General features: G+C 42.3%; 1 protein-coding gene across 1 annotated transcript in view; it reads left to right on the top strand.

Annotated features, from left to right (window-relative positions):
* The window catches only part of UNC80 (unc-80 homolog, NALCN channel complex subunit), a 200,673-nt gene that overhangs the window by 150,826 nt on the left and 25,030 nt on the right, over positions 1 to 24,817 (top strand). The window contains exons 45-55 of the mRNA XM_006022285.2: positions 649 to 787; positions 2,171 to 2,267; positions 4,958 to 5,128; positions 5,327 to 5,419; positions 8,056 to 8,091; positions 8,468 to 8,686; positions 13,713 to 13,913; positions 16,599 to 16,722; positions 19,404 to 19,529; positions 21,443 to 21,566; positions 22,213 to 22,419. Of these exons, the coding sequence (XP_006022347.1) occupies positions 649 to 787; positions 2,171 to 2,267; positions 4,958 to 5,128; positions 5,327 to 5,419; positions 8,056 to 8,091; positions 8,468 to 8,686; positions 13,713 to 13,913; positions 16,599 to 16,722; positions 19,404 to 19,529; positions 21,443 to 21,566; positions 22,213 to 22,419 (1,537 nt within the window). The remainder of the gene's footprint in view (positions 1 to 648; positions 788 to 2,170; positions 2,268 to 4,957; positions 5,129 to 5,326; positions 5,420 to 8,055; positions 8,092 to 8,467; positions 8,687 to 13,712; positions 13,914 to 16,598; positions 16,723 to 19,403; positions 19,530 to 21,442; positions 21,567 to 22,212; positions 22,420 to 24,817) is intronic.

Below are 24,817 nucleotides of genomic sequence, written 5' to 3'. Positions count from 1 at the left end.
GTTTCCCTCTGGGGCTGGGCAGCCCTGTGTGTTGGGAATCCCAGGTGTCAGGGAGCCACTGGGGTGGGCCTGCAAGCGCTGGGCTACGTCTGCCTTCCCCAGCTCAGCTTCCCTGTGGAAAGGAGGGCTGCTCTAGCGCCCCCAGGCTTCTGGCTTGAGCCACTGCAGGCATGTGCCAAACGTCTATCCACTTGCAAACCGGTTCACTCTCTGCAGGTTAGAGCAACCTGCAAAGACTGAATCAGCTCGGGCTTTTGGAATATCTGTCCCTAGCCCTTATGTCTAATCACATTGACATAAGGGCTAGGGACAGTCAGAAAAATAACCACAGACATTTTTCTGACCACGAAAAATGTCTGTGGTCAATCAAAAGTATGTGAATACCCACACTTACAATTCCAACGGGTCCATACCTACATTCAAAATTTTCATAGGGGTCTGTCTACACCTCCATTAAAAAATTTTTAGGGGTCCACAAATGGAAAAAGGTTGAAAACCACTGTTTTATATGATTCAGCTCTAGAACTGAACTGGCATGTAGTTAATATTTGTAAACTCGTTAAAACTGAACTGTCTGTATCTGCAAATAAAAACTGTGGGATTGCAGACTCTTGAAAAATCAATAATCTGTGGGTGTCATTTAAACAGGATGCCGCAAACAATGGACCCAGCAAAGGGGTATCAGCTCAGTGCCTGTTTGATCTGCTGCAGTCTCTAGAGGGAGACACGCCTGACATTTTGGACATCTTAGAGCTGGTGAAAGCAGAAAAGCCTCTCAAATCATTAGGTGAAAACAAGACCTTTTTTATTATCCCCTTCATTCATTTGTCAGTTTTTTATGTACTATCTGTTATGTTAATGAAATTTGTCCTGGAAATTTTTTCCTGAATGTGACAACACCCATTTCTTCCACTGTTCTTGGTTTCCAGGATTGGGTTTGTCCCATTACATTACATGAATTCCATGAAGACAGAATCGTGTATTTATTTTACTGAGCTGAGCTAGGAAATCTGAAATGAGCTACAAGCATTTTGAATGTTATCAATGGGGAAAGAGGGGATGGAAAATAGGCTGCATCATTCAGACCAGATCAGTGCTGTTCACCTGCTCTGCTGTGTGCTGAGTGGAAAAAAAAGCATCAGCTCCTCTGGACAGAATCGCCTGGCAAGTGATGGACACCAGTCTGGAAGTCTGTGGTGTTGCTGATATACTGAAATGGTGTAGCATCGTAGAGCAATGCTACAAATCATAATATACAATAGAATAGGGTTTTTTCCTTTTTTCTGGAACACATTGCAATTTTCTATTTGACATCTCTTTTAAAACTGTTAATAGATCTTCTCTAGAGTTGTTTCCTTTTTAAAAGAAAATAACACAAGAGACATGCTTTATTATTATCCCAGCTGGTTTTTCAGTCTGCTTTAAAACTCTGACTGCTCATTTAAAATGAGCATATAGGCCAAAATGTTTATTGCTTAGTATCATCTGTCTGAAAATCTATAAAGTATGTAAAGTTGAGTGCTTAGAAATTAAGGCATTCATAGTGTAAAATGTATGAAAATCCTGAGTCCCATTTTCAATAGAGGTTTATTCTCCCAAACACCTAAGTCTTGTTGACTGTTAGTGATACTTAACCTCCCAAGTGCTTTTGAAAATTTTACTCAAAATTACTAATTGATTTTGAAAATGTAGGCCAGTCAGGCACCTCTGTCAAAGTCTCATGATTATCAGAAATTGGAAGAGTCACATTCCAGTGTCATATTTTATGCCATTTTTAGCAAGATAGCTACTACCAGTAGGCAGTTGAAAACACTTTAATATTTAAATGAATGTGTGTATGTGCATGCATGCGTGTACATGTGTAACTCAGTTCACTTATTGTGGAAGAACTCAAAATAGAATGTAAATGGCACATAGGGTATTGAGTTTCACCTAATGAGAACAGTTTTCTTACCTGCTGGGAAAAACAATGGGAAGAGGGTTTGATTTTCCTTTTTTTATATGGTACATTTTTTTAAGGAGCAAAACCCAGCTGGGAATGTACAATGTGAGAAGCAGAACATGTGGAAAGAAAAACATCTTCAAGTGAATTCTATCTGCTGCCTATCTTACCTCAATTTGCTTTTGTTCAGTTTTCATAATTTCTGCTGATATTTTTCTGTCTTTTTAGATTTTTGTTATGGGAATGAGGATCTGACCTTTTCTATCAGTGAAGCCATCAAGCTGTGTGTAACAGTGGTGGCATATGCCCCTGAATCATTCAGAAGGTACTTCACTCTTACATTCAAAAAGGGTGGGGGGGTATTTGTGTGTGTGTATGTATGCGTGTATGTGTATTTTCAAAATATATAACATATTTCATTCCCCTGCCTGAGAAAATCATACAGTGCTTAGATGAACTGTTACAAAAATGACACCAAATACATATTTCCTTTATGAAATGATTTAGTCTCCATACTAGTGGTTTCCACTTCCCAATCTGTTTAGCCTCAGGGCACCCCTGCATAAATTTTCTGAATTTTGTGGCATCCCAGTTGAAAATCACTGATCTAAATTCATAAAAGATATGGAGGTGGGCCTTGAGGCTACGAAAGTTGAGAATCACTGATCTGGTTGGTGCCACTTCAGGGTGGCAAGGGCAGGACCTCACCCTGCTGTGTCCTGCTCTTTTCACCCTTCCCATCCCTGGGTCTGTACCTTAGGGGGCAAGGGCAGCCCTCACTGCTGAGACTGGTCCTGCAGGGTCTTCATGCCTTTAACTACCCCCACGACCCCTTCCACCAATCTTGGGAGTGTGGGAGGAGTGGAGGGGACAAGTCAGGCTGCAAGCCTCAGCTCTATTTATGTCCGCCTGCCCACCCACTCATGGCTGAGTGTGCTGCTGGGAGCATAGAGGGGATGGGGATGGACAAGAGCACAAGAGCTATCTGGGTGGGGGCAAAGGGTGAGAAAAGACAGCAGCAGTCCGCAGAAGACCAGCTGGAGCAGACACAGGGTACTGGATTGAGGCGGATAGCATCTACCTCCTCACACAGGGGGATCTTGCAGCACACTGCTGTTGCTCTAGTGTGCTGTAGCACAGCCTTTGGGAATCACTGGTTTATTCATACTTGAATAGTATTAGGTAGAAGGAGACATACAGACAAGCAGAAGTGGAGGCAAAACTTCTATGAGGACATTCCAAGCCCTTCTTTTTAAAGTATATGCTTTGCGTACACACCATCATTTTCCCTTAAAAAAATACCAGTGGGTTTTATTGCTGGAAAAAAGTGCTTCATTTATAACATTTCTCAGTGCTCAAATTAAAACTGACCATGAAACCAATGCATTCCTATTCTTGCAAAGGAGCTTCATTGAATATAGGTAGTCAGGACCTTGTTTTCATCTTTCATTTGAAAGAAAACACTTGGAAGAGGAAGTGCTGTGTCTCAGGCTGTGCTTAGCTGCTGGTCATAGCTGCACGGTGGGAGGGGCTGCAGGGAGCAGAACACAGGGGCACCACATGCACATGTGCGTGAGCACACATGCATATGGCCAGGAATACAGCCCCAGGAAGTAGTGGAGAGCAACTCTCCCAGCTGCCTTCAGGTAAGTCTAGTGGAGTGGGGGACAAATTGATGCCCCTACAGTGAGGGAGGGAGTGGGGCAGGGGCTGACCCTGGGAGTGCTGCCCAGCCAGGGCTGTGGATGGGGCCAGGTTGGGAAGTGGGACAGCCACGGGCAGCTCATCCAGGGGGTGGATGGGCAGTTCCCGGCTGCTGTGCACACTCCTGGGGAGAGGGGCATGGAGGGGCAGAGCCCCCTAGATTTGGTTACAGGATGGGGGCAGATTCAGGCTGTCTGTTGCAGCCTCGGGGCTCCTCTTCCTGCTGCCATGGTGAGGTGCCCCCTGCCATGGTGAGGCGGCAACGTGCAGTTGTGCCCTCCATTGCTACCAGGTGAACAGGGGCCACCTCACTATGGCAGTACGGCCAGTGCGGGGCTCCTGGGGGCAGGGCAGCAAGGTGGGGAGCCCTGAGCCTGCAGCAGGCAACCTGAATCTGCCCCCACCCCTTCATGGGCTCCACTCAACTCTGCTCCAGCCATGGTGTGGTGAGGGAGGAACAACACATCATCTTAGGCCCCCCCAGCAAAAATACTGTAAGAGTCAGTGCCAAGGTTCCCTCTAAGGTGTGCGCGTGCAGTATCACCAGGGACACTCCCAAGATATGGAGTACATGCTACCATCAAACCACCTTCAATGGGAGAGAAGGGGAGCTGTGTGGGGCAAACACTCAAGACCCGAGGTCCCTTTGCTTACAGTCTAGGAGGACTGCTCTGATATTATGCCTGGTTAGAGATTGCAGGGAATCCTTCAGAATTCAACCCTACCCAAGAACACAACCCCCAAGCCACCCATAACCATGTTGCTAGAACATTGGGTAGAGATGGTAAGATGGGGAGAGAAGCATTAAGTATGTGCTCTTTCTAGACAGATCCCATCAGCCATGGGCAAGATAGGGACCACACTCTTGTTCAGGGCCTGTGCAGTTAGGGGCAAGATGAAGGAAAGGAACAGAGAATTAAAAAGGAGGAGGAGACAAAGACAAAGGAAAGAAACTTAGGAAACAATGAGGGATGGAACTTCAAGAGGGGAAACAGGGAAAAGAGGAATCTCTGGGAGGGAAAATGAATTAATACAAATGAGATAAAGTATTTTAATCAAATATGCAAATTGTGTTAGTACACATGCGTAGAGCTCAAGATTTCTCCCAGCCAGGAGTCTCCCAGCCAAGTACTCAAGCCTGGCCCAGCTTAGTGAGCAACTGCAATGAAATCACAGTCCACTCTGAGATCCAGGGACCCCTGGGATTTTCTCAGACCCTTAAACCTCTGCTAGAAGTGAATTCACTCTGCAGCCCTTGTAGTTCCAGCAAGATTGACAGAATGAAGCTTTCTGTGACTTTTATTGCTCTAGCCTCCAGATGCTGATGGTCTTGGAAGCCCTAGTTCCCTGCTATCTGCAGAAACTCAAGAGGCAGACCTCACAAGTCGAGACTGTAACAGCTGCTCGCGAGGAAATTGCTGCAACTGCTGCCCTTGCCACATCTTTGCAGGCCCTTTTGTACAGTGTGGAAGTTCTCACCAGGTAACCACTATGGCAGATAAATTTCAGTCCTTTATGGACTATAGGAGGTGCAATTACAATGTACAGCATATCAATTTATAAAGACTGTGGTTAGTCTTGGTAAAACCAGCACTAGATTTTATCAGATCATGGCTGGGGATTTAGAATGCCTCTAAAATTCAGTCTGGTTCAGTCTTCAAAGTGATCTTTTCTTTACAGACCCATGACTGCTCCCCAGATGAGCAGGTGTGACCAAGGCCATAAAGGTACCACAACAGCCAACCACACCATGTCGTCAGGGGTGAACACCAGGTAATCCTTGGGGCATTCCTTTTACTCTATTGCTTCTATCATACCAGCCTTTGGCCCGAGTTATGTGGTACCATGTCTGTCCTGGGAGAGGCATGGTGTGTATTGGCAGCATATATGAAAGAGCAAACTGTTTCTGAGGATCTGGTGGGCTAAAGGGAAAACACAGTGCAGAAAAGAATGTCTAAGTAATGCCCCTTTTCCAAGATGCTCATATTAGAGCTGCATGACTGAGCTGGAGACTGGGATATCAGGATAGAGGAAGCTCAATTTGGTCTCCTTTGCCCCAACGCAGAATGTAATAACCAGAGTAAAAATGCAGTGTATTCTAGGCTGTCTTTTTCTTCCTTCTGAGCTCCTTGTCAGATGGGCATTTGGACAGATCTGATGTGAACAACAGCAGCAAATGTGCACAGTACTTCCTGTCTTGTTACCAGAATCAATGTCATTTACTTATAGGAGTGCATTCCTGTAGTTTGAATAGAAATTAACAGGATTTTGCTTTTTCACTGTTGGCTTCCTGCTTTTCTTTTTGGTAGTCTCTTTTTAGTTGCCATTCCCTAAGCTTTGGTTCAAGACCATTTTTGAAGCTTGAGACAGCTAAAGCATGGACTGGCTGATGATGTGTGAAACTGAAGGCATTGGCTGTATTTTTTTCAGCTTGGTTAAAATAAATAGATCCATGCAAAGGAAATTAGAGAAAGCAAGGTTGTATAGGAGTTTAGCTAAAATCAGATGAACTCTTCAGTGCTGCCCTGTGACTCTTTGACGAAGCAACTTTTAGGATATGCACAAAACTTTCAGATTAGTTGCTAAACTATAAGAGAAGATGATGAAGAGCACCACAAAGACCTTTGTAAATATCTGGATTTATGAGACATTGGGGTGCATGCTACCAGCTAACATACGAGCAATAGTTTCCTTTATTAAAGAGGCTGACACTTTGGCGTAATTCAAATCTAAGCTACAAGGATGGCTGAAATAGATATTACAATACAGACATTACTAAAAGCCAAGGAAAAGTTTTCTTTTGTCCATTAGTGATAGAAGCTTGTGTTTCTTTAGTTAAAGATTCTGTTCTGAATTTGTTTCACCTGATGCACCTATGAAGTTTAGATGGCAACTATTATGTGTGTATGCACATGTAGTGAACAATCCAGTGTAAGCCTATGGCTAGGTACAGAGCTCTATGGCTAGGTACAGACATTAAAAAAGCCCAAGGTAGAATTGATCTAAGACTAAGTTACGTGGTTTTCTGTAATTGTCATATTTTAGATTGGTAGCAAGCAGAACACACATTCGCCCTCTGGTGGAGTGTGAGGGCAAATCTCAGATAAGTTCTGCCATTTTTAAACCAGTCTGTGTGCACCAAACTTCTGTTCTGTTATGGGTAAAGACTGGTTTCCAATCACTTATACTGGTAAGAGTGTAATGTCTATACCTGGCCTTTAGGACTATAGAGAGACCCACTCTCCAAAAATATATTTTCTAGACTGATTCTTGTGCTGTGTCCTCGCACTGAAGTATCTAAGTCTGCAACCCCAGTTCTTCTAATCTATCAGACCAGAGCGTAACATCAAATAGATGTGTACCCTATAAAACTCATCCAGTAATTAGTGGAATCAATGCACTAAGTTATGGGACTGCTGTATCCATCTGCTGACTCCAGGCTAAAAAAAGTGAATACATATCTGTCACTAGGACTTATTTTATCGGGCTGTAGTTTTAACCGCGTCTTGACACATTGTTATATTGCTTGTCTATGAAGTCTCAGACAGTGTGGCTAGACAGTTCTCTTAGTTTATGCTTCCAGACTTTTCTGCTACAGAACATTCAATCTTCTAAAATTGATTAAAAGTATTTTTCCAAAGATTCATGTTTGTTTTGTCTGTAGCTTTCCTCTTTGCGACAGACACCCGCTGGCAAGAACAGGAGTGCAATGATGCGAGAACCAATCTGTGTTCCTGTCTTGGAAGTGTTTGGCAAATGATGTGATGCTTGTTTAACCATTCATGGAAAAGAAAATGAACTGAATACTCTAAGTGTTTCCTTGCTAGCTGAAATCTGTTCTTAAAACAAACAAATTATTAGCACAGAGACTAAGGGAAATATGTTATTGCATAGCTTGGTGAGATACCCCAGCTGGAAGACTAGCAAAGGAACTTGTTTCGTCCAATTTCTACAATGACATAGCAAGAAGAGAGGTAGTTTTGAGAAGAGTGATGAGGGGGAAAAACCTCTCTTACAAAGTGAGGTTGAAAAGACTGGGATTCTTTTCTTTGGAAATGAGACGACTGAGGAGGCATAATGAAATAATGCAAAATACCAGGTGGCACAGAGAACATGGATCTTATGTTTTCCCTATATCATAATATAAAATTAAGGGAACAGTAGTAAACACTTGAAAAAAGAAAGCATTGAATGGCAAAACCATATGCCTCAGAGTGGGAGTCAATCTCCAGTTATTTGGGGATAGAAATTAGGGATTTCCCTAAAGATAGACACATTCTTATCTATCTAATGTAGGGTTTCATCCACCACTTTTTGAACTGTCTGGTCCTGGTCACTGTCAAAGGATCTGAACCAGCATGGCAATCGCTGTGTCTTTGTTTCTAATGGCAATGTCTTGATTTTCCCAGGTACCCAGAACAGGGAGCCAAACTGCACTTCATCAGGTACAATAATACATGCATTTCAGATCTCTGGCCTCTTGGGATGGGCACTTCCAAGATGGTTTCCCAGTTTACTGGGTTCTACTTTGCTGCAACAGAGACAAGGGAGTCTGTTTAAGGGGAAACTATCAGTATTTAATTTAACATGGATAATTCTTAAAAGGGGCCTCCTGTGTCTCTCTCTCCTTACTACAAATGCCAACTGCTTTATCTTCCTTCTTAATGGCAAGGAAAAGTGGCTTTTGTAGAGCAGTGTTTATCCAGAGAAGTATAGGCCTGCCTGCTAAAGAAGTGGGGCCCATTACAATTGCCTTTACCAAATTATTGCATTCTCCCTCCTGCTGGACATGACCCACCCTTCCTTTCTTTCAAATGACAGGGAAAACCTTCACTTGCTGGAGGAGGGCCAGGGTCTCCCCCGAGAGGAGCTGGATGAACGAATTGCCAGGGAGGAGTTCAGGAGGCCCCGGGAATCCATGCTGAACATCTGTACTGAGTTCTACAAGCACTGTGGCCCCCGGCTGAAGATTTTGCAGAACCTAGCTGGAGAGCCCAGGGTGACTTCCCTGGAGCTGCTGGATGTGAAGTCACATATGAGGTACTCCACACACTGTATACATATAAGTGTGCCTGTCTGTATAACAGTGAGCGTGTGCTGTGTATACAAGACGCTGTTTTCCATTCCAGGGCAAGTCTGGCTGAGAAATCTATATCACTCAGCCTTGGAAACAGGTTATTTTCCTAGGTTTCCAATCAGGGTATGCACCACATCTTTTTGATCTATTAAAAAAGGAAATTAAATATGCATGTGTTTGAGATTGGCAGGATGAGGAAAAACAGCAAACAAGCTTTAATAGCCTAAAAAGGGAAAGTATGTGTTAATGTCATGAATGCAGAGGGAAGAGAATTTCTAACAGATGGACATACAGGGAATTGAGCTCAAGTCAGGATTTGCCATTTTCTTTCCTATAGGATAAGAATAAATGAGATCTTCACTTTCTCCCTTTACTTGTTTGTTATAATAAGCCTAAACTCCTTCCTTATCTAAGATTTACTGTCATCTTGCTGGCTGAGCCCTGCAGAAATTGAATCAGGTGTTCCGTAGACCATGCCTGATGTCCTCTCTATTTACTGACAACGTCACGTATAGTCAACTTATAGGAGCAACTCAGACTCTTAGTTCGTTTACTGAACATGAAGCATCACTCAGCCTTTTGGCATGAGATATACTGGTCAGCACTTTCTTTTGATTGCTTACCAGAGAGAAACCTGGATTAGTCAGTGCTAAGCATATTAGGCCTGATTCTCTACCACCTCTGCACTTTGTATGATTGTTTCCTTTGCCTAGCAACCACAAAGTTGGTGCAAAACTGTTGTCTTTTCGGGAAGCCTATGATACCCACTCTGCACAAATATAAATTAATACACACTCAGCAGGGTAAAGAAGAATTGAGTCTATTTATTTTTCAGTTGTTTGCTCCTTTACTAGGGAAATTTGCTCCTCAGGCTGCTGGTGTTTCAAAAGACATGGGATGCAAGATGGTTAATGTTATGTTTCTTGATATTAAAAAAAAAATTAAGGAAAGCTAAAGGAATCTTCAGGGCTTGAAAATAAGTTCCAAGTTTAAACTTTTCTGACAGAGGTAAAACTCAGTGTATCTCACCACTGGGCTATCTTCCAGATTTTGAGTTTGCAGCATAGACAAGGAAGGAAAGAGGAGGGGACAGGAAAAACCTACCCGACACAAATATTTCTTTGGTTTGAGGTACTCTGTTTAGCTGCCTTCAATAGAACGGAAATTGATTTGAGAGCCCCTAAAGTATGCAAGAAATAATATTGTACTCATTATGTTGTTATGTTCTATCATGCAATGAAAACCAGGACTAATGTGGGCAGTTTCAACATAGATTTCATCAGTAACTTTGGGCACTTGAAGCCTTTCAAAAGGTACAACTGGGAGCTGTGGGGTTGTTCCTTAAATTCATAGCAGCTAAACATTAATAAGTCAAATTCTCTGGACTAGTCAAATATTATTCAGCATACGGCCAAAGTAAATGGGGAGTAGACCAAAGATGTTTTTAAAGCCAGTCTTACTCTCTTCCAGTTCTAGAGCTACCCTAGACTCATGTAAGTATAGCAGCCTTAGGGCTGCTCTGAATTGTGCCAGGATGCCTACAGCCCCAACAGGTAGTTTGGGCAGTCAGTTATCACAAGAGCCCAGCCACATAGACTTTCACCCAGGAATTCCCTCTACAATTGAGATTGAGGGATCACAAAAGACGGAGCGCCATTAGGCCCACTCTGTTCCCCTACAACAGGGGTGGGCAATTATTTCAGGCGGAGGGCCGCTTACTGAGTTTTGGCAAGCCATTGAGGACCACGTGTCAGGCAGCCAGAGCCAGATAAATATTAATTTTCTAAATTTTTGAGGGGCCCCGTGGGCCGGATAGAATAACCTGGCAGGCCACATCTGGTCCATGGGCTGCATTTTGCCCACCCCTACCCTACAAAAAGAGGAATCTGTAAATGGCTCATCTCCTCTTTTTATGGATGCCTTGCATCTCTGGTGAATGAATTAGTAACTACAGCAAGACTGGAAATGCAGTCCAAAAAATTCGGTGACACTTTCTGCCATATATGGAAATTTTGGGATGAAAATTAACTTTGTTGGAAACTTGGCTTTCTATAATACTAATTTAGATTTTGTTTAGCAAATGCTCACAATTCCTCTGTTTCTTATGTTTCTATGAACTGAATACCATTTTAATGACAGTATACATTTACTATATAGGTGATGACTTACTGTAGGTGCATGTAACTCTCACTTAGTCTGTGAATGCAAACCAATTGATATAGATACAGATGTGTATCTGGGTTAATTATGATAATACATTTCCCTTGAAAAGCAAGCACTAGGGAATTTAAAAAATAGGAAATTATTATTTGTACTGCTTGCCTCATTTAGTTGTAGTTCTAATTCTCTGACCTTTAGTAGCGTGCATCTGAGATGAGAATTTTACCTTTATATAGAAAAGGGTGACCTGGATATAGGCTAGATTCTGTCTTCAGGTGGGCAAATTCAGTTTCTCTTCAGTGGGAATCAGGAACACATATCCAATGGATGAATTGAGCTCACAGAATAAAATGAGATTTTGTTGGGATCCCCACCCCCTCCCCCCAGTATTATGTTAATGTCCATGTTTAGCCTCTGAATAGTTGCGAATGATTTGGAAATCATGAAGAGCCTTAGTTTACACAATCTGGAACTACTGCTGTTTCATAGTAATATGAAAACTTTATTTCCATAGGGTTGTGTGTGTTGAGGTCATTGAACTTTGGAGATTTTACTTGTTGCTTCATAGATGACTTGATGTTGTTATCAGTGAATGTTATGGGAAAATACTTTTATGTTGAATGATGAATAATGAAACAAGATCATAGGGGAGTAAATGGTAGATCTGCTGGTAGACATTTCTGTATGTTTTCCAAGGTGGAAGTACTTATGAGATAAAAAGTTATAATGGTATGGAGGAACTGAATTTCTGAAGTCAATATACAAGCTGGTTCTAGGTGATCTGATTTTCTTACTACTTCAGAAAAATGCCAGTTCAGCTACAGTGCTAGAAATGACTGACTTGCTGGAACTGGAAAAAATATTGTCTCATCTATAGTTAACATGAAATCAAATGGTAGGTTGTTCTCGTTTTTGCAGAGAATCTATAGTAATTATTTTGAGGATTTCCTTTTGAGGCCTGGGATGGGTCCATTCAGATTCTTTTAGACTGTTATGGGAAAGGAATGGAAAAATCCTTCTCTGATTCAAAAACACAATTAACCCCTCCTTCCCCCCCCCCACCCTGTCAACTCACAGCTATAAAGAGATATAGATTCAACTAACTAGATGTTTACAACAATGACAGAAAAGTACTTTTAGGTACTGACATCATCACTGCTAAGGGAAATTGTATTTTATACTATTTACTGTTTTGTTGTGTTAGTAAGTAGGAGCAGAAGATTTCATAGTTGTCAAATAAGATATGAAATAAAAAGAATATGATCTTATTTGGAACAAAAGAAAGAGTAACTAAAATAACTGGATTAAAAAAAAATCTTGGGACCTGGTCTTGCTTGTCTTTACCAAAATGATTAGGTCTTCTCATGGCTGCTGGCAAATATAAAGGCTCGTGGGCTGAGCCCTCACTGTATAACTTGTGGGGTAAAGGAAGTGATTTTCAGAGCTTCAGAAAGCACCATAGTACATAAGGAACTTCTACACTTTGTAAACCAAAAGAACATTTTTGCTCATCATTGTATAATAGTGGTGGAGACTTTGTTCTTGTGTTTTGACTTACATAATAATTAAAAAATCATCAATATGCTGTGGTTTTAAAAAAAAGTTAATGTTTTAACATGATAGGCTGTGACATCAGAGCTGTATGAGAGCTAAAAGGAAACACTTTTTTTACACTCTTTACAATTAACTTGTGCCAAAACACTGACACAAGGTATCACTAAGGTCAAGATTGTATTGGGATTCTATAAAGAGTTGGTATTTATATGGATGATGAGATCATCCCCAAACACAGTTAGATGGATTTAATTAAAAATATATTAGAAAGTGTATAAATTCTCATGCTTGAAGTCATACATTATCCATTAATGGAAGGTGTTTCAGAAGAAGCTTCCCCCCTTGACTATGCCCCCCTCTACACATGCAGGCAATTGGATCTAATGCATGATCCAGACAATTGCACCTCCTCCCATGCCACGCATGGCTCCCAGCTGTGGGTGCCATACAGAGCCGGGACTCTTTCATTTTTTTATTCAATGAAAAACATCACAGGAAGTCTTCAAGTGTCTGATTAACCATTTCCCGTATTCTGTGTAGAAGCTGAATGCTGCTAGGCCTTAGAAAGTTGATCTAGAAAACTCTCAGAACCAAAAAGAAAAAAAAAAGGAAAGAGGAAAAAAATGAAGCAACTGGAAGAAGCAAAATGAAGAATGTAAGGAGAAATACCCATAAACAGCACAAGCTATATATATATATATATACACACACACACACACACACACACACACACCAGTGGGAAGTGCATGCTGTTTTTAATGATTAAATGTGCAAAAGTTGTGCACAGAGACTAACAATCCCTGGTATTGATCTGGTAACATTATAAAAAAGACAAAGAGAAGCCACTCAAGGTTAATGACATATTTTAAATGATTGCTGCCTGTTACCAGAAACTCTTCTCTGAAACTGCTGATGCTCACAATATTAATAGCTGAAAAAGATACTGTGCCATGATGATTTTAATAAAGCAGTGCTTCCTAATGTGCCTTTTGGTACAATTTACCAGTTTAACATCCACATAAGTATATACATGCATATGTATTCACTATACACCATACACCCATGTACACACATTCTGATCCCATCAAAAGACTCTTACTGGACTTGGAATTTCTTCTGATTTAACCTGAGAATGTAAATAGCAGTACTCTTAGCTCAGATGTCTTTCTATTAAGAGGCTGGTGATTCCTCTACCATGCAGTTTGTAGTTGTGGTCTACAGACAAGTTTATGTTGTAGAATATCTGATTTCCCTCTTAATGAGCCATAATTTTAGGTTGGCAGAAATTGCACATTCCCTTCTGAAGCTGGCACCTTATGACACCCAGACAATGGAAAGCCGTGGGCTCCGGCGCTACATCATGGAGATGCTGCCCATCACAGACTGGACAGCTGAGGCCGTGAGACCTGCCCTTATCCTCATCTTAAAGAGACTGGATCGTATGTTCAATAAAATTCACAAGATGCCTACTTTGAGGTGAGCAGGTATAATGGAAACCTTTGGGTCCGTTTCTGATGTTGCACGCCTTGAAGTAATGGTATGTCATTTTACCTGCATTTTACTTGCATACCAAGTAATGGTATGTCATTTTACCTGTACTTTACCTGCATTGAATCCCAGCAAAAAATTTTTTTCCTATTGGTGTATGTGTATGTCATGTTTTTCGGGTGCCAGCTTCCAGTCTGCAATAGAGGAAATGCATATTTCATTAAGAATTACAAATCGAATTCAAGGAGATCAAACTCTTCCCTCTCCCGCAAAGTCTTCAGGCTATAAAGAATTTCATGATCTCTCTGTATTTAGTTTTTTGTTGTTTTAAAAAATAAAGTCAAATTATTGGTAAGGGTATTTATACAGTGCATTACTATGATACAAATATTGAAATGCTCTGTGAAAAGAATAAAAATAGTTTGGAATGATGATTACATCCAAGTGCTCCTGAATGCAGAAGACATGAGCTGAGCAAATGAATCTCCTTCAGGTGGTGACAACCAATGAAGCAATGTGGGAAGGGGAAGGAGGCTTCATGGAATAGTAATTAAGTATGGGATTTCTCGGTCTCTGGGTCACTGACAGGTGACCGACCAGTACATATCAGTGGTATAAAAATACCCATCTTCTGGCTTTTTGGTGGCCCATGTGAAAGGATTTGTTGGTCGCAGTGCACTTCTCTATGGAAAATTTCCATATTGCAGAAACCTTCAGGACTGCTGGCTTTAGTTGCTAACCCTATTGTCAGTCTCAGCTGGGAGGCCAAAGACTGAAGGGTTTGGGGACTGAAATTCACACACCAAACTGAGATGGGGTGAATCATGGAGAAACAGTGTCTTCCTCCTACCCCTTCCTCCTTTTGCCTCCAGCTGCATTCCCCTTCATTAAAACAACTAAGAATCAGGTAACCTGTAGGGGGGAACAGTTTTCCTGCTCCTCTTTCTTGTTAGTGCTTCTCGTTACTGTATCTCCCCTGCCTTTTTTGGATCACATTTTCTTCACCTCAATCCCAAAGAATCTTCCAATTTCTAAAAACCCTTCCTTTATTTTTAACTTGGTTCACAGGTTGCTCATCTCCTGGAACCCCTGTTTTATTGTCCATGTAACATCACCTGCACCTCCACAAAGCCACCTGGCCATTATTGCTCTTTCTTATAAACCAGGTACAGAGGCTACTGAGCCACTGATCCAAATGCATGAACCAGCTCCAAGAAGCTACTAAGTGTTTTGCAAATAGGGATCCACCACAAGCACTAGCTCTTTAAGGAGCTGCCTACTTGAAACACTAGAACTCATTTGACATCTCTAGGTTTTCAGTCTCCCCAGGTGCCTAACTCAAAATCTGGGGCTTGTTATGAGTATGGCATATATAAAGGTGCAAGCATTTGGGCATCTTGGGCATAACTGATTGAGAAAAGCAGGCAGATTGACAGGGGATGTGTGTCCAGGTACTGTATCTGTTATGGTATCAGGTGTGTAGGTTGTAGCCATGTTGGTCTAAGGACATAGGCAGAAACAGTTCTTTGGGTGGATCTGATATCATTTATTAGACCAACTTAAATAGTTGGAGAACAATTTTTAAGCAAGCTTTCGGGTTAAAAAATCCTTCCTTATGGTATCAGGCACTCCTAGTGCTAAGAAGTCTTCAAGAGAGTCTATTGTGGAGTGCAACTAATAGAAGAGTAGAGCATTAAGCCCTCTAGCAAGTACATGCCTGCCTCACTCTTCTCCCCAGCATCTAGGTTACTGTGAGGCACCACACAGACTTGGGAAGTTTCTTGCCTGAAGCAGCCGCTCTGTCAGATTGGAGGTGGGGAAAGCATCTTATGGCAACCTGTGCTGTATCTGCTTGCAGATAAAATAAGACTTGCATCTCTAGGGCTTTCAGTATGCCATCCTTTACAGGAACTGGAATTGCTTTAAAGATTGAGGCCTTTTAGAGAGTGAAGAATTTTTAGAAGTGAAAGATACTGATGCTGGAAGGGAGCGACCCAGCTGTCCTGCCAGGGTTGGTGAAGGTTAAGTCTGTAATACTGGGCTGGTTTGTGCTCTGGACTCACTCCCACTGGGAGTCATTAATGTATAAGAGACTAGGCTGAGCTGTAATGGAAGCGGGTGTTGTCATAAGTACGGGATGCACTCCACTCAAGTTTGCATGGTGATGTCTGCACTAGGGAAACAGTGATTTCATGAGCCAGAGTGGAATGAGTCTCTCTCCATCACAGAAGTGCAGTGCAGCTCCCCTAAACATAAAACAGTCAGCTCTGTCTCATTCTGCAGGTTCATCTGAGATGGCTGTCTATTGGATTTCCTCAGCTTCACCCTCAACACCTCTTTTAAAGAGGCCAAGTCAGGCAGTGAAGCCCCACCCATCCATCCTCTCTCTCTTTTTCTCTGTTGTTGTTTGTGACGGGTTGCGTGTCACCAGTCCAGCGAGGCAGGAACGCCTCTGCTGAGTTCTCAACTGCCTCTCTACCTCTTGGTGTGCTCTGTGCTTTTTGAACAGCAGGGGTAAAAGTCTTCCCCTGTAAGGCACTTTGTTGTTGTCATCTTGGACGTCCTTGCTGTCTTACATGTTCCTTGTTGGAGTCACCATGTATCAGTCTCCTTGTTTCGGAGTGTCTGGTGAAGGGAGTCAACCAGCTAACAGCACCTACTGTTGTATTCCAGGCGACAGGTTGAGTGGGAGCCTGCCAGCAATTTGATTGAAGGGGTTTGTTTGACACTTCAGAGGCAGCCAATCATATCCTTCCTGCCTCACCTTAGGTCACTGATCAATGTCTGTGTCAATCTGGTGAGTAGCCAAGTGGCAATCTTATGAAACTTTGCTAAACTTCATTCTTCTGTTGACTTCTCTGGACTGAAGATTGCAGTTGATCCCTTTTCCTGTCACTTATCCCCCACCCTGTGACTTTGTAGGTGCCACTAGAGACAGTGAGGTACATTTTCAAAGTGTTGCATGGGAAGATACAGGGACCGATACCTGTGGTCAGTCAATTTATTTATGTTACTTCCCACACACCACTTTGAAAATCTCCCTCTGCATGATGCGCTGAGAGTTGAGGGCTGCAAGTTGGAGAGTGGGGTGGTGGAGCCTGCACACACCTGGTAGAGGGGAGAGTGGGCCTGGGGACAGTGCGAGGGTCTCCTGCTGTGGAGGAAGCTATCATTTTGTCAATTACTTGGCTAATTAGAAGAATTACACAAGTGGATTCACTCTGACATTTGCAATGTCCCTGGTTTGATTTAGTGCAGGTTTCCATTGTACAATGTTCAGATCCCATCCTTAACCAATAGCATATAAAGTTGATGTGTGCCTTGCATCTAAACAGTTGTAACTTCTGTATGAATGTGACTAGAGAGACAGTACAGGTTTCCCTCACTTTATGCTGTACATGCGTTCTTAGAAAACGGCACATAACTCAAATTTGCATAAAGGGAACCCACTTTACAATGTAACAAATAGGGATGCGTTCCAAGACCTCAACTGTACTGACCCCCAGATCCATTTCTACTACTTTTACCAGACAATTTTGGTACTCACCAACAACAGACAGTACACACAAGCACAGGGCACTAACACAATGGGGATGGCAACTACAGAAACACGTGTCGCAGACAACGAGCGAGGAACACAGATCCACACACGAGACTATATTTTGGTGCATGTCACTCCCACAATGCACCGCACAAAGCAGCTGACTGCGGGCTTCCACCATACTGATCGCATAAGAGTGAATTTACCTTGCATATAACAAAGTTTTGATATAAAAAGGGTCATCACAAAAGAGCAAATTTGCATATACAGAACCTGCATAAAGCGAGGGAAACTTGTATAGGCAGAACTCAGCTTGTTTGACTATTCAGTAATGACAGAAAACAGCTAAGTATGAACTTTCTTTTGAGATCATAATACGAAGGGACAGAGTGCCAGATGCTCACCTTGAAGCCAAAGGAGCTATGGGATTGTGAACCAATGAACTAGTAGTACAAAAAGTACAAACATTGGAAAAAAATGCAGTAGCACTTTTATTAAAAACTATTTTATTATAAAAAATGAAATTGTTTAGCTGCAGGGCTATGGAAAAGAAAGCTGATGACGTTGATTATTTCAAAAAGCTTAAAAAATAATCCCATTTCTAATTAGAAAGTGCTGTTGACATTCATCAATATCTCTCTCTGTCTTTGTACAGCATTCATATACAACACAATGGTATGGGAACTCCAACTGGTTGCTGGGGTCCAAGTGACTTCTGTGTTGTCGTGGCAACAATAATTGATCAATGGCTGTTTGATGGACAGTGTTGAAAATGTGAGACTTCAGACTGCTCAGACCTTGTCTATACAGGGAGGTTCCTACAAACTAATTTAATAGCATGAATTCATAGCACATTGACTATTCTCTGTTGACTTCCTGTGTGGACACTTATCATGCAGTAAGTGTGAGTTAGCATGGAGTAGCTAGTGTACTATGAAGCCATATCCTAGTATGCTTCACAGTTGCTCCCTTGTGCAGACAAGCTCTTTGTGGACAAGTCTACAACCTTCATTAATGCGCAGTAGTTACAACGCATTTAGTTTAGTATTTCCTTAATGAATTACTAACTAAATGCACAGTAAGTACAGTTACTGTGCAGTAGCACCAGCACGTAGTATTTTTGTGACCATTACTGTGTAGTCTAACAACACTGAGCTGTAGCTTATTAACATAGGTTTTGACTGGCAGTGTTATTAGGCTACTGCGCAGTAAGTGTCTTATGTAGACGTGCCCTGTGAAACACTTTTAGTAGCAAACCGCAAAAAAACCCCAAACAAACAAACAAAACAGTGGCCAGGAAAATGGGAAAATCTTTCAATGAAAACAGTAGGCTTTTTCCTCTAAATCTAAGTCTGACTTTTTAAAGTCTAATTCTGGGATTGAATATTGATCTCCCCCCATCTTCTCCTCCCCCATTTAATTTTTAGTACCTTACAACATGCTGTGCCTGAGGGGACACTGAACATTGTACAAAACTTGGATTGGATCAGACTCAGGACATTATTTTTCCAAGAAGTTAGGAAGAGAAGGACAAGGATTAGAAGTTAAATACAAACCTTCTGCTTTTATCACATTTTTTAAATAAATAGCTACATGGCATACCCTCCAACTCTATCTATTCTCCCAGTCGAGTGCTGGTCATTCAGGCCTGCTACTGGGTACGTTAATAAATGTACCAGTTTCCCTATACACTTTGTCCATCCTTCTGACTTCCCCTGTAGAAGTTCCCTCTCCTCCCCTTCCTTCCCTGGTAGAACCACCCCTTCTCCTCACTGGCCCTAGCTAGTGCAAGGCATTATGGGATACTCTGTCTTGAAGAGCACCCCAGTTTCATGCTGTCTGAAATGTACCTGTTTCTCTTTCATAGAGGTTGGAGGGTATGGCATGGATGGAACTGCAGTAGTCAGTACTGGTGATGTGCTCTGTTTGTATTGCAGGTGATGGGAGTGGTAGGACCTTCCAGTGTTGCTGATGGATTACCCCTTCTTCATCTCAGCCCTTATCTCTCGCCACCTCTGCCCTTCAGCACAGCTGTTGTCCGGCTTGTAGCATTGCAAATACAGGTGTGCCTGCCTAACCTGTTATCAGGCCTGTTTAGCTTGTGGTTGAGACACCAATTCATAGGTGCTCTTTTTTTCTGCGAAAGCTGGGCAAAAACTGTGGAACAAAATGTAAACTCCCCGAACTGTAGCGATTTGGAACATTAGGACTGAGTTCAGATCTTAACAATGGGCTAGATCTGGAGTTGGTGTCAGTCAGCCAAACCCCATTGAAGTCAATGGAGCTATGTTGATTTGCACTTGCTGCAGATCCAGCACAATATTTTAGGAGTCTTCTCAAGATTGTAAATGATGAGAAAAATCTTTTCTTAGGTCACACCCATGCAGCCTCACCAAACTCCATGGGGTGCCTGGATTTTACTGAGCATGAGTTTGGTCCTATTTTAAGCCAGTGCTAAACTGGTACTGTTTGCACAAACAGAGAAGAGAAAAAAGCTCAGATACCAATAGATGTTTGAACTGTAAACTGCTTACCAACTACCATCCTTCATTATCTAGAACAGTAAATGCATGGTGACTTCAATGGGAGGAATTTCATCAGTATATTCCTTTTCAGAGTAGCACCTTATATTTACTATTTTGGACAACTGTAGATTTTTAAAATCAGTTTGAAGGCAGCCGTCCCAGGTGCATATGGACTCTTTCTGCCTACATCTCCTTTATATCTCCTTGGCACGAAGCCAAAGGTGACAAAGAGCAACCATGGGGCAGAATGAAAGTGGAAGTTTTCTGTCCTTAATCTGTATTTTTGTTTTGAATTAACCAATGAGCAGCACATCCATCATCCAGTTGAGCACTTGAACAGGTCTTTCAGAGCATGGGAAAGAAAGTTAACGGGTCAAGAGATCAAACACTGACTGCACTGTTTTGTTAGAATGAAACAGGAGAGCTCATCCTGGAGATGAACATCGACACTGATTGGTACAGAGACACTGCATGCTTCTTTCAACAATGAGTGATCACTTCTAATAAAAATAAAAAATGACCCTCAGCTAGCTCCACCTCAAATCTTTGTTCAGATTTAAATCCAGACTCCAAATGAACCGTTAATTTTAGGTTTTTTAACAGGGAGTTTTCACATGCTTTATCCCCTTTTTATATGCTTTTCATGGGTTTCAAATAGGATCAAAACTGGAAATGCCACACTATCACCAGAAAAGTCATTCCTCTAGTATTTCCAACAGAATCTAAAGCTGACAGTCCCATAAGGGAACCTCTTCTCTTGGGATCTCCAGCCCACATTCGCATATTGAAGTGTTTCTAAAGTTCATTTTCAGCTTATATCTAAAGTAGTCAACTGTTTAAAGGCTGTATTCAAGCTTTGAACACTCAGTCATTGCCTAACAGTAGTTTCTTTCACCACTATTACTTCCAACATGGAGAAGAATCTGTTCATGGTGAAAGGACATTTTTTCCAGACTGGAATAATTGTTGAGATGCAACTAAGTGTGCATTTTATTCATTTACAGGAAAGAAGGCCACCATAAAGTTAAGGACTTGGGGCCCAGGGAAATGTGGAATAACCTCCACATTTAATAAATGGGTAGCTCCTGTAACTTTCTCTGCTCTTTTTTTTTAGCTAGTTTGGGCCACATGCTAATCTTGTTTGTATCAGGATCAAAAAGGAATAAACAGCACATATACTCCAGGGGGACTCAACTGGAATTGCAGCTGTATAAATGAGATTGGAATCTGGCCCTTTATCATGTGATTATGCTAAAGCGGGTGAAATTTAGATTACTCTCTGAATTCTCTTCCCTCATATAGGTATACTCAGAATTTGTAAGTTAATAGGGCCAACAGCTGTATTGTGTTGTGTTTAAAAACAAGTGTATGGGGATCATCATTCCCTACAGTGTATATACTTTTAAATGGCTGATGAAAATGTTTAATCCTTTCTTATTATTACTGCACAGGCTTTGAAAGAAGATTTCCCCCTAAGCCATGTGATCTCCCCATTCACCAATCAGGAGAGAAGGGAAGGAATGCTTTTAAACCTACTGATTCCATTTGTCCTCACAGTAGGATCTGGAAGCAAAGGTCTGAGTAATTTAACAAAAAGATTTTCTTTTTCTTCCCCCTTCAAACAACAAATGTTTCCACTTTCCTACTCTCTTGCTTTTCATTTGGCTTCCTGTCCCTGGTAATATTCCATTAGAATTCATTGGGAAGATTGAAAAGCCTTCAGTGTGAGCTGCTGTTTCTCGTTTCCATTTCAACTGTGTCAGAGATTCGTCATTCTTGAATTCACTCTTTAACAAATGCACTCCTCCTTTTGAAATAGGTAACCTGACAAGGAGTGTGCTGGAGAAGACAAATTCCTCTGTAGTGTGTCCCAGAGTTAATGGGGTAGAAAGGATGGAGGGTCCCAGTGATTCTGGGTCATCATTGATTGCCCGTCACCAAATTCCATACCTGTTATCTGGTGAAAACAGAGAATGAGGGTGGAGGGAAAGGGAGATGAGATCATTTTGCTCAAAGAGTGAGATCTTTAATTGTGTCATGCTGCTGTGTGCGTTGGTGCTAAAATAACTTTGCCTTTGCTCACAGGAGGAGAACAAGGTGGGGGATGAGTTTGGTGAAAGGGATGAGTTTGGAACTGAGTCTTTTATGCAACTTCGATAGAATGTGGCCTGATGCATTTTCTTTCTATCCCCTTTCTACCACCCCTCTACATGCACCACAGACAGCCCATGGCTGGAGCAGCCTGAAGTCCTGCTGCTGCTCCAGACTGTTATTAATATCCTCCTACCACCTCGCATCATTAGCACATCCCGCAGCAAGAACTTCATGCTGGAGAGTTCCCCTGCACACTGCTCTACCCCTGGGGATGCTGGGAAGGATCTGCGCAGGGAGGGACTTGCAGAGTCCACCAGCCAGGCAGCTTACTTGGGTGAGTAAAGTTCCCATTCCATAATGAAAAGAAAACAACAGTAAAAGAGGGGAAGGGCATTCCGGACACCAGGTAAAGCCATGATGGAGGCAGAGAAAATCCTGACAGGCTCAAGTTAACTGAACTACTTACAGCTGTTTCAGGTGAGGCCCAGAGGAAGGGGTAGTGCACAGAGTGAACTATGCCAGAAATAGCCAGAATGTCAGTGCTATCTCAAGGCAGATAGAGGTGTGACCACAATATGCTTAGATAGACCCAAGTTAATTTAAACATAGCCAGGTTGGGTGCCAATAGCAGTGAAGCTACAGTGACTGTTGTCCTGAGCAGGTTTGTACATCTTGCACTGAATCCTTTGGCATCTCAGGGCAGTTATACACATGCTCCAAGGGATTGCGGGGAAGGGGAAGGGGAGAGGGTGGCCTATAATTAGAGAGGCTCCAAGAGCTGCTGTAATTAAAGTGCCCGGAGAGTCACGTGTATCAGCATCTTTGTTCTGAAAAATGGTGGCGGGGACGCTTTAACTAAAGCGTGTTTGAAGAGCTTTAGTTAAAGTCCCCCCACCACCATTTTTCAGTGCAAAGACGCTGATACATGTGATGCGGGAGTCTGCTGGAGTGAGGTAATTACCACACTCCAGCAGACTCAATTAATTGACCTTCACTACTCATGGTTCCCAAAGTAGCTAGGTTATAGTCAATGCATGCTGCAGTCATGCCATGTGACTGACGTGTAGAGGGAGCTAAGGGTGGAAACAGATGTCACCTGGCATTTTATTTGTGATGCCATAAAAATGTTTATGGTTGCACAAATGGTGTGTGAATAGACGTTACTACTGTTTGTCATGCCACATCAAGGTCAGGGACAGATGGTACAATAAACTGATATAAGTGAGCTGAAACCATTTCAAATATGTAACACAACGGAAGTTCAGTGCACATAAACCACTTTCAAAATGGCCAAAAGTAGTTTAAGATAAATCTGGATGGATGTGATATCAGACTGTGGTGATTTAGTTTAAATTGGTTTATTGCATTTTTTTTTATTAATATATTTCGTGTTCCAGGTCAAATTGGCTAAATCAGTTCCAAATCATATTGATTGAGCAGAACTCAGTTGTTCCAAAAACCATATCAATTGAGCAGGCAGAACTCAATTGTTCTAAACACCATGGCTGGTGCTACAACTGGTGAGCCATCCCATCCCAGGCTCTCACCCTGGGACTTCAGATACTCCCAAATCCATTGTCAGGCATCCTGTGTCCAGGCCCAAGCCTGGAGGTCTTGGAATTTGGATATCCCCACTTGATCTTAGTCCACAAGAAACCAAAAACTACACTTGATCTGAGCCAAAAGGCCTAGAAGCAATAAATTGGTTTATTGAACTTCTGTCTGACCCCCCCCTCCAGATTCAAGTTAACTCTCAGTCTCCCAGCGTCCCAGGATGCTTTCCACTTCCCAGAAAGCCTCCACTTACAGGATGGATGAGTTAGCCTTGGCCCAAGCTGTCTGCTCCAGCCAAGCAGGGAGTCCTACTCTAACACCTCCTGGTTTCTGGCCTGCAGCACTGCAGACATGTAGCAGCATTTCCAGAATCAAAAGAAAATGTCTATTCACTCACTTTGTAGCCCTGTGGGGTCAGGCCAACTCTCAGGATCTCAACATTGCGCTGTTAGACAGGAGGTTGTGACACAATTGCACATATACAAAACACACAAATCAATTAGGTGCATACACACACATACTACCAGCTCAGGCACATACACATCCAAACCAGCCTAGGCACATGCATACCTATCACCAATTCAAGCGCATACAATATACACCCCAAAAGTTAGACATAGATCACTAATCCGTATATCATGCACACAATGCCATATATATATATATCTATATATACACACACACACACACACACTCACCAGTTCACACAAATACAACTCACCTACACATATACACAGGTAAGTTCCTAACTTGGATGGTACAATGTATATGTGTGTGCTTGGAGTACCTGGGATACTTGGGGGAAGGTTCAGGTAAGAGAGAGAGCTAAAGTGTAGGGAGTGAAAGTTGCCAGAATTGGGATTAGAACCAGTGGACTACAGAGAAGCTGACTGAGAAACTGAGGCTTGGGTTTACTTAAGGTAGACTGGGGCTAGAAGCTGAGGCAGACAGCTGAGATATTTGCAGGGGAGGGGCAGATAAGTGGTGGCAAGGAGGAGACAGCCAGGAAAGAAACTGAGGCAGAAACCTGGTTGCTCAGAGGAAAAGGAAAAGGCAGTGGGGATAAGACAGTGGCAAAGAAACAGGGGGTTTGGAGGCAGAGAGGAGCTCAGGACAGGTGTTGGAGGTGGCAGTGAGCCAGAAGCAGGAGAGGGAGAAATGAGACAGAAGTTAGAGGG

This window comes from Alligator sinensis, unplaced genomic scaffold (genome assembly GCF_000455745.1).
Source record: "Alligator sinensis unplaced genomic scaffold, ASM45574v1 scaffold730_1, whole genome shotgun sequence".
In the NCBI taxonomy this organism is placed as follows: Eukaryota; Metazoa; Chordata; order Crocodylia; family Alligatoridae; genus Alligator; species Alligator sinensis.
Note: the sequence above shows the minus strand (reverse complement) of the source record. Positions and strands in the feature narration are given on the sequence as shown.